The sequence below is a fragment of the Polyodon spathula genome, chromosome 15 (genome assembly GCF_017654505.1).
Source record: "Polyodon spathula isolate WHYD16114869_AA chromosome 15, ASM1765450v1, whole genome shotgun sequence".
Taxonomy (NCBI): domain Eukaryota; kingdom Metazoa; phylum Chordata; class Actinopteri; order Acipenseriformes; family Polyodontidae; genus Polyodon; species Polyodon spathula.
In genome coordinates, this window is record NC_054548.1 from 13,768,505 (window position 1) to 13,778,408 (window position 9,904).

Consider the following 9,904-nt stretch of genomic DNA (forward strand, 5'->3'; position numbering starts at 1 on the left):
CTAAATCGTAAAAGTAAATACTTTGTAAAACAAGTACGTGGTTTTCTAACCTAAGGGTATAGTTTGTGTCAAAATTGTAGTATGGCTTTTTGTCTTCATTTTTAACAATTTGTTCTACTCCAATACAAGATATTGCCACAGTCAAAACTCTAAAGTGGTAACAGCTATCCTCGGCCAATTGCTATGCATTTATGTAAGGTCTTCTAGTGTGAAACAGGATATAGACAGCAAAGTCAGAATACAAGGACTTCGCTCTTTCCTTGTTTTAGATCCTGGTTTTATTTTTTTCAGTAAAGTCAGACTTCAACCAACTTCAGTCATACATTTGGTGTAGTGCCCAGCTGCTGTTACTGTACTATCAATAGACTACCACTTTTGTTGTTCCAAACTGTATTATTTTATCACAGGGTAACAGGATTTGTCATATAATATCTGACCCTGAGCAGAAATTATTGTCCAGTAGGGGGTTACAGACTTCTAAAGGGTCCCTAAAATCCTTTTTGAAAAAATACTTAAACATCCCCTAAGTGTATACTAACACATATTCATATTGCACCCAAACTTTTTTGGTGAAAGGCTTCCACCTTTGCAAATCTACTACACCTTCCAGTTCCACATGCATCTCCCTTCTTGCGTGTGTGTAGCAACCGAACAGAAATCACTGAATAGCCTTGGATGATGTCAGATCAACCCAGGAAGATCACTAGACAGTTACTGGGGAACTGCAGTAAAAGGAGCAGCTGTACATTGTCCAGGTGAAGATGTATGAACATGATTTTAGAACTGCTACCTGTACCTACCCTTATTAAAGTTTACAGCTGCAGTACACCACAGTAAAAGCAAATGCAGGTGGAGTAAAACAGAGTAAAAATAACAACTTAGTGAAGTTTACCTGTTTTTCAACTTTTGAATTGTGCCTGAAACCCATTTACAACTGGCACTCTCCATTCCTCCTGTCAAGTGAACCCCTTGTTTTCACTGTCCAGGCCAAAGCAAGGGATATTACCAAGCTACTGAAGCCTGGTAGGTTGTCTCACTAGTAGGATTGATGAAGAATGATGAGCTTGACGATGGCTAGCTGATTTTGCTCTGATCAATGGGAGCTCAAAGGCAAATCCAGTGTTGACTGTGGGCCAAGCACAGAAAATCGGAAAGCCCAGAATTTCACCATTACAATTTTTTTGTCCCGCTCTGAAAATGTGTCTTTTCCTCTGGACTTGCTCCAAAATAGAGTCCATGAAGTGCTTGGCTTGTCCTATATTTATTGTTTTATTTATTTTGGTATTTTACTAGATATAGGCCTAGATTAAATTAAAATGTCCCCAAGTGCTTTTAGAAACAGCTAAACTCCCTCATAACTGTGAATTAATTGTTTAGAAGGCATTGCTGATAGTCCATTAGGTTGTATTTCTTTGTTTAACTGCTTGTTTCATGGTTCTTATATCTGTATCTATCGATTTATATATGTCACTAACAAAGCTTGTTATCAGTTAGTTTGTTATTTGAAGCAGAGGAGGTGGAAATGATGGGAGACCTTTGATTGGTCATTTGATCAGAGTTAAATTGAATTGGTACCTTAAATGAGTACCTGGTTTCTGGGCTTATATAACACAGGGTTATTTGTGTCATGAATTTTGGCTACTTTTATATATTTAAAACTACAATTTTAAATGTCATATCTGATGAGAAAAATTTGTTTTTTAGGTTAAACAAACAATCATCACAGAGTTTTATTTTCTGTTTCCATCGGCACTCTGGGAATTCAGACACACAACATTGATTCATTTCAGCAGGAAGATAATTATGTTGAATTTGGCTGAGGTTTTTTTTTTTTTTTTTGTGCCAGAGAAAATGAATACAGCCTGGTGCCAAGAGCCTGTTTTGACTTATAAGGGTGTGTGTAGTCGTCAAGACAACATTTGTAATTGGTTCGGAAAAGGATATGTTTTATTTATGTAACCTGAAAGTGGTGCTAGCAACAGAATAAAGATAACTCTTACCTGTGGTGCATTTCCATTTGCTATAAAGGTCTGAAATATGCAGTTTCACAACAAATATATGGCACCACAAACTTGTATTTCATTTTAAAGCATGACATCTGGTGCCATGCAAAGTAAAAGAAAGTTCTCTGGAAATCTGTTACACTTGCACTTCCTAGGTTATGGCACCTCAGCAGTGTCATCAGGGTAAGCAGCTAGTTGGTTACTGACAAAAGTGAAGCCCCTAAAAAGGTATGGACAAATTCACTCTCCAGGTGACATGACCCTGAAACTGCAAGATTATTTGAAATCAAAAGCTGGAAATAGAGATTTCCTAAACCAATAATTCCACCTTTCTGACTGCCTATATTTGAAAGACATTGGCAAAGTCGTGTTGATTTCTGTAGCACACTGTCGTGTGCTAAACCGGTTATTTATTGTCTGGTAGTTTTTTCTCCTATAAGATTAGGTTCTATTACAGCTTCAACCTGTGGTTTTGAAACTGTTTGTGTGTGTGTGTGTGTGTGTGTGTGTGTGTGTGTTTTTACTGTGGTATTTTGTAGGGCAACATGATCAGTGTGTCATTCGCTAAACATCTGCAGCACAAATCTGCACCATTCTCTTTTTAAAAGGAAAATCCTATAGTAATTTCATAAAATGTTTATTAAATAACTCACTATGTTAATTTAAGGGCTCCTATGAACATATGCCTAAGTTCTCTGTTAGTTCAGTATATTTCTGCATGGGAACTTTTTAAGGTTTGAGTTTGAATAAATCTATTTCTTGCTGACTGTCAACACTGCAGACACATGGCTTGTCAAAGTAATTTGATTTCAAACACTTTTTTTAAAAAAATATAATTTGCAATTAAAAATTGTGTCAAATTTGTCAAAAGTCTAAAAGCCCAATTTTTGTACAAAGGAACAATACACTGGAGAATTCAATTTTCTTTTTGTTTTTAAACTACAGACCTCCATAAGAAAGTTTGTTCTATATGACCTTTGAACTGAATTTTAAAGTGTATTTTAATTGTGCACACATTATCATCATGGAGCATTCTGACAGAGAATGAATCCAAATCAGCAATCTCCCTCCCGACCTATGAGGGGGTTGCACAACAGGAACTGTGGGCCTCGTACTGATTAGTGTCAACAAAGGTACTACGAAATATTCCTGTCAGGATATCTGAGGAAGTCAGGACCTCCGGTCACTTTTTTCTTTTTTTTTTTTAAGTAACAAAAATGCTTAATCTCCATACAGGAACTACTTTAGATGTGTAATGGCTGCATTATAGGACACTGAGCTTAGCTTTAGGGTTTCGGTGTAGGGAGAGGATTATTCATTGTTTTATTACCAATAATATAACCAACTAGAGTGCAGTGACCTGACAGGAACATTTGGTGTTACCTTTGCAAGGACAGCTCATACTGAACGGCTGGTCAGTTCATTACAGGGTCAGTCGGAAGCCGGCCATGCAAGGGGGCGGCGTCCAGGTACCAGGAGTCGTCACCCTAGTACGTCAGTGAAGTGTTTAACGTTTACATTTAGCTAAATATTTAAATATTAAATCTCTTGACATTTAGCTAAATATTTAACTGGTCCGCTAAATCTGGAGGTTGCAAATTAGCTCCACTCGCTTTTACTTTCACGCGATTTGATTGGCTCTTGTAATGCTAATCGAGAAATATGCAAATTTAAACATTACAAGAACCAATCAAATCACGTGAAAGCACAAAGAAGGCGGAGCTCGTTTGCATACAAACTCCTGATTTAGCTGGCCTGTTAAATATTTAGATAAATGTTCAATCTTGTAACTAGATTTAAAAATTATATCTGAATGTACACATTTAACAAAAATATTTATTTATTTTCACAACATTTATAAATCTGGGAAAAAATACAAGATTTAAATTAAATCTGGAAAAAAAGACATGTTAAAATAATATTAAAAATATATATATATATATATATATATATATATATATATATATATATATATATATATATATATATATAATATATTTTTAACACACATTGTGTGTACCCACCCCATAGCTTATGACATCCAGTTCACCAACTTATTAACAGGGAGGGCAGACATGTGTTGTCTTTGGACATAGCTGAGGTAAAAAAAAAAAAAAAAGGACGGGAATGAATTCAGTTAGACATTTAAGTAGCTCACTTGCTCTTTGTGTTTAAATTTAGCATAGTTTTTATAGCAAGGGTATTCCCAAACAAGAGATAGTATTTCGATTCGATATCGCCCAGGGTCTGAGTCAGTCTCTGAAGCTGTCTGGTTTGAAACATGCCCCGTGCATCTGTGCATTGTTCATGGTACCAAGCCATGCAACTGCTTCAGAAACTTCCACTTAAAATAAAATATTTTGTGATCTATATGTACAGTAAATACAATTTTAAAACATGCTTATGCACAATGGCTATGTGACCTTTTTGGTTAAGAATCTCTGTAAAATCTCACCTCTAAATCAGCTGACCTAGAGATTTCTCGTTTTGGTTGCAGAGTCTTTTAAAAACAGACGTTTAATTTATTTATATCTTGTTAGCAATAGTTATATGTAGAGGCACAACCTTCCTTCCCCTTCTAACCCACTTGCTGTCTGTCAGCCAAAATAGGCAAGTGAGCTCCTGCTATACACTGTAGTTTTATTAATTGATCAGCAGTAGGGTTAAATGTCACACGCCGAGGTATACATTTTAAAATAGCATTAGCTTTTATACAAATTATGTTTGTATGATACTTATAACATTCTAGAGAAACTTCATATTAGAATTATATTTTGCTCTTGGAAGGCAAAATAATATTTTGCAAACATTTATATAAATATGTATATAATCGTATATTAGTTGTTATTCATATAAGACGATAGGGGCCCAGAAGTGTGTTTGTCTAGTGCCCCGTAATGGGTTAATCCGTCCCTGACTGTAATATAGCATTTTTGCCACGCACAAATTATAAACAGCGAATAAACTACATTACCCATTACACATCGCGGTCATCTATACACTTTATATAACGCTTCAAATAAGCAAGTGGTGTGGTGTTTTTATTTTTCACAACTAATTACATATTTTATATATAATTAGCTGTAAATGCGACAACGTTATATAATTTTTATCCGGTTTTATGTTTTAAATGTATATTTTCCCATGTAGCGTCGGGTCTTTCTCCGGAAGAAATAGAGCATCTGCCCTCTTGACTTCCTCTTTTTCTACAGCCTGGGTTAGGTAGGAGAATGGAGATTGTTTTCCCCTGATTCAAATCTACCTTTAATCAACTTATTCCCCCCCCCATCCATAAACATTTTCACCTTGTTTGTGTGGAGAAACTTGTATACGTTGCGTATGTAGTGGCGTTGTTGATTATGATGTTGTATTTCAATAAAACCGCGTTTGTAGTTCAGCGCTCCTGTGCACTGTGACGTGTTGGGCACGGCTCCGCTGTAACTGCAGGTTTTGCGGGACACCTCGCACTTATTTGAGAAGATATCCAGTACTGCAACCGTCAGATCGGTTAGCTATGGGTGTATGTTTAGTGTAAAGAGCGGTGACGGTAGTTAACTATGTCAAATGCGGTAAATGGTATGTTGTGTCCACCGCATTTGTTATCGGTGTAAAATTATGCATTCGGTTTTTCCTATATACCTTATTATAAATACGCGGTGGCTAGCTACTGCGGCTATGGGAATATCAATTTTAAGTTTATGGTCTCTCCCAGTTTGTTTTTATTATTATTTAAACACAGTACTGCTTGCATGTTCTGAGTGTCTGTTGTCATACGCTGAATTTTCTCTTAATAACAGTACACAATGGGACGCGTTATCAGGGGACAGAGAAAAGGTGCGGGCTCCGTCTTCAAAGCCCATGTGAAGCACAGGAAAGGCGCTGCTAAACTCCGAGCTGTTGACTTCGCTGAGCGCAATGGCTACATCAAGGGGATTGTGAAGGTAATTATTTTAACAGTCCGGTACTAAATGGTAATAATTTACACAAACAATTTCTCAAAAGCTACTTTTCTTTGGCCGATTTTAAGAAGCAGCAGTCTGAATTTATTGGGAAGTGCATCGTCTTATTTAAAAATAAATAAATCCCCCCACTCTTCCAGGATATCATCCACGATCCAGGCCGCGGTGCTCCCCTGGCCAAGGTGGCTTTCCGTGATCCCTACAGGTTTAAGAAGAGGACCGAGCTCTTCATTGCCGCCGAGGGCATTCACACTGGACAGTTTATCTACTGTGGCAAGAAGGGTGAGTTTAAGCCCTTTAATGTAATTTTGTTACTTTAACAATGGGTGCCAGTGACATCTTAAATTGTGCAAGGTTGGGTATCTTGATAATTCTGTGGAGTTTTCATTGACTCCCACTGTGGCAAGAACACAGTCCTATCCCAATATAAATTGTAATTTGAGCTGTCTGTACAAAATATACTTGGATTGTGGCCCATTAATTTTATAGAAAGTGGTGGTTGAAATCAAGCCTAGTGGATATATCTGAATAGTAGTTGGTTAGTGCATGGGTTATTTGTTCCTCTTAGGAATACATTTCTTCTGTTTTCCTTGAGCGCTGGGCTATTCAAGGCTATATTTTCACAACTGCTTGCAGAAATGTTCAAATTTACATTGGAATTTTGTAGCAGTTGGTTCTGTTTACTGTTAGTGTGGATCATTTTGAACTACACAGCAAGTTGTGGCAACAGGAATGACATTTGTGACGAGATTCTGCAGTATTCTGTAGGTTTTTGTGAGTGCCTACTTCATGATAGTTAAGTTAATTGTATTTAAATACTTTCTCCTAACAAGCACTCAGCCTGCATGGACCCTATTTGATATGCATTATTGAAGTCATTCAGAAATGTGTAGTTAGTTATCCCTAAACTTGTCAGTTTTGTTTAAATCTGGGAAGCAAATGTATATTTTATATTAAGAAAATAATAAAGCTCTTTTTAATTTAAAATTTTCTAATGCTGGGCCCCAACATGATTTTGGATAATCTGAAAGTTTAGATTTGTAACACATTCTCTGTTTCTGTCCCTTCAGCTCAGCTGAATATTGGCAATGTTCTCCCAGTTGGCACCATGCCTGAAGGTACCATTATTTGCTGCCTGGAAGAGAAGCCTGGTGACCGTGGCAAGCTGGCCCGTGCCTCTGGGAACTACGCCACTGTCATCTCCCACAACCCTGAAACTAAGAAATCCCGTGTGAAGCTGCCATCCGGGTCCAAGAAAGTAATCTCCTCTGCCAACAGAGCTGTTGTTGGTAAGTGCACATCTGAAATGCAGCAGGTCACATTTTTCTGGGATTAAAGGGACCAAATTCAGAACACACACAAAGTGGCATGAATAGGGTGTAACAGTTAATTGTCAATGAATTGTGATACTTTCTTTACATGTGTCATCGGAATTGAGGTATGTATCATCATACAAGACCAAAAGCGTAACATGGCTCATTGTAGTTCACCAAATGTTTCTTGAAATGTTTTGTAGTTGGTATGAACACATACTCTAGATTTGTCTTGAGAAAATAGTCCACCCGAATGATGATTTGATTGTATTAAGCATCATACAAGTAGCCCATCAGAAGCATCACATATAGGATGCATATCATGATATGTATTGTGACATTAGTGTATCATTGCACCTGTATTGAGAAGGGATGGAGAATTTGCTCAAGTCCCTGCCAAGCTCAATTAATGATATTTGCATGGAAGGCATGTCCAGCTTTCTCCTTAGAAACCTCTGAAGTTAAATGTTTTCCACCTGTGATCAAATTCAAATTGATTTAGGTATAACACATGTATTTGAGTTTTTTTTTTTTTAAGTTAATACTCCCATTAAAACCTTGTACGTTGGTATTTAGGTGTTGTTGCTGGTGGTGGTCGTATTGACAAACCAATCCTGAAGGCAGGTAGAGCCTACCACAAATACAAGGCCAAGAGAAACTGCTGGCCACGTGTCCGTGGTGTGGCTATGAATGTAAGTGAAATAAACTGTCATGTGTTTTGTTTTTGTAGAAGCTTGAACAGTAGGTTTGCTTTTGAGCTTAGCTATATTTTAATATGTCATGTCCAGTTGTAATAATACAGAAGTAGTTTTATTGCACTGTCTGTAAAACACATTTGATCAGACCAGTTAGTTGTTCCAAGTTGTGTAATGAGTGAATGTCTTCTCTTTCAGCCTGTTGAACATCCCTTCGGTGGTGGTAACCATCAGCACATTGGTAAACCCTCAACCATCAGGAGGGACGCACCAGCTGGTCGTAAAGTCGGTCTCATTGCTGCACGTCGTACTGGTAGACTGCGTGGAACAAAGACCGTCTCTGACAAGGAAAACTGAGCTACAGTACTTCCTCATAATAAAAATGTGTAAAAACACAGAAGTCTTGAATAAATCTATTTATTTCATATTTGATCCTGGAGGGCACATATCTTTTGGTAATCAGACAACTACAAAATCCTGTACATAATACAACATTTCAAAAGCCTCCACTTGTACAAAAATTAGCTAAACTATCTGTCTCTCTTGGTCATTGAAAGGGTTTCTCAGCTTTTTCTGCAGAAAAAAACGACTACAGACCTGTGCTTGACGTTTTTTTGGTGTCGTCTGACTGCAAAGGGTTAATTTATTGTGATTTGGCCTCAGAAATTGAGCGAATGTAGTAATATGGTTTTATTTCACTTTCTGGGATGAGCTGTTCTTGCAAGGGCAGTGGTTTGAAACAAACTTTTTGCAAGCACACTTTTCAACTTTTATCTTGAATATAAATATACAGTAATAATTGTTGGTTATGTAAGTATTTGAGCATCATTATCCAACAGACCATGCACATTTGGACAGGGTTACATTCATAAGTTGGATGTAACGCAACTAAAGGGAGTGGTTACACACCAGCTGCCAAGGGTTTTCATCTTTAAATGTGTTTTGGTGAATAGAGGCAGGCTATGTGCATGTCATACAATTGTACCAGTGGGCTAACTGATTAAACTCATGGAAGACCTTTTTACCCACAAGTTATTGTTTATCATGTTTTGATCATGTATTGAAGCTGGCTTTCATACTCATACATTCCTAGTTAGGAATCTTAAATAATGGATGGAGACAGAGGAATCTGTCTACTTCCATTTGTAAATGGGGAAGACAGATGGTTACAAAAGTTGCATCACCTAGAATTTTAGGATTGAGACAAAAATAAACTACAAAATTATATTGCAAGTCTACCTGAAGCCATAACACTATGTAACACAATTTTTGTTCCTGGGTAGTAAGTGTTATTTCCTAATTGCTTATGCCTCAAAGGTATAGAAAATGGCTAGTATTCCCCACAAACTTTGCTTTTGTGACCAGGACAGTGATATTTCAAAATATCACTATTTCCAGTGGGAAAACGGGCAAAAATGTGTGTCTTCGTTCACAAAGTCAGAAAAAAACATATGATTCCAAATTAACATGTATTTATACTGAAGTAATACAAAAATGACTACAAAAGATTTAGAAGAGAGTAGTTTTTTGAGATTTACAATTATACTGTAAATACAGTATAATTGTAAATCTCAGAAAACTACTCCTAAATCTTTTGTAGTCATCTTTGTATTACTTTAGTATAAATACATGTTAATTTGGAATCATGTTGTTTTTTTCTGACTAAACGAAGACACATTTGCCCGTTTTTCCATTGGAAATAGTGATATTTTGAAATGTCAGTCGTGGGGAATAATAGCCATGTTCTATACTTTTGAGGCATAAGCATTTAGGAAATAACACTTACTACCCAGGAACAAAAAAAAATAAAAAATTTGTTACAGTGTAATCGTTAAGTATATGGGGAAAACTACACAGCGGATGCAATTCAATGTTAATGTAACATGCTGCAGGTTTCATTCGACTTTAGAAGCACATTTTTTTAACTGCTATAG

General features: G+C 36.8%; 1 protein-coding gene across 1 annotated transcript; it reads left to right on the top strand.

Moving 5' to 3' along the window:
- Nucleotides 1-5,800: 5,800 nt before the first annotated feature.
- Nucleotides 5,801-8,365, top strand: LOC121328028 (60S ribosomal protein L8). The gene is made up of 5 exons (XM_041272480.1): nt 5,801-5,944; nt 6,103-6,244; nt 7,033-7,251; nt 7,852-7,967; nt 8,169-8,365. The coding sequence occupies exons 1-5, from the start codon at nt 5,807-5,809 to the stop codon at nt 8,325-8,327; spliced, it is 774 nt and encodes a 257-aa protein (XP_041128414.1). The 5' UTR covers nt 5,801-5,806; the 3' UTR covers nt 8,328-8,365.
- The last annotated feature ends 1,539 nt before the right edge of the window (nt 8,366-9,904 follow it).

What these genes read in the sequence shown, in the direction of transcription:
- LOC121328028 (XM_041272480.1), top strand. Translation starts at nt 5,807, where the DNA reads ATGGGACGCGTTATCAGGGGACAGAGAAAAGGTGCGGGCTCCGTCTTC. An exon ending in TATCTACTGTGGCAAGAAGG is followed by an intron (nt 6,245 to 7,032) that starts GTGAGTTTAAGC and finishes CTGTCCCTTCAG; the next exon opens with CTCAGCTGAATATTGGCAAT. An exon ending in TGCCAACAGAGCTGTTGTTG is followed by an intron (nt 7,252 to 7,851) that starts GTAAGTGCACAT and finishes GTTGGTATTTAG; the next exon opens with GTGTTGTTGCTGGTGGTGGT.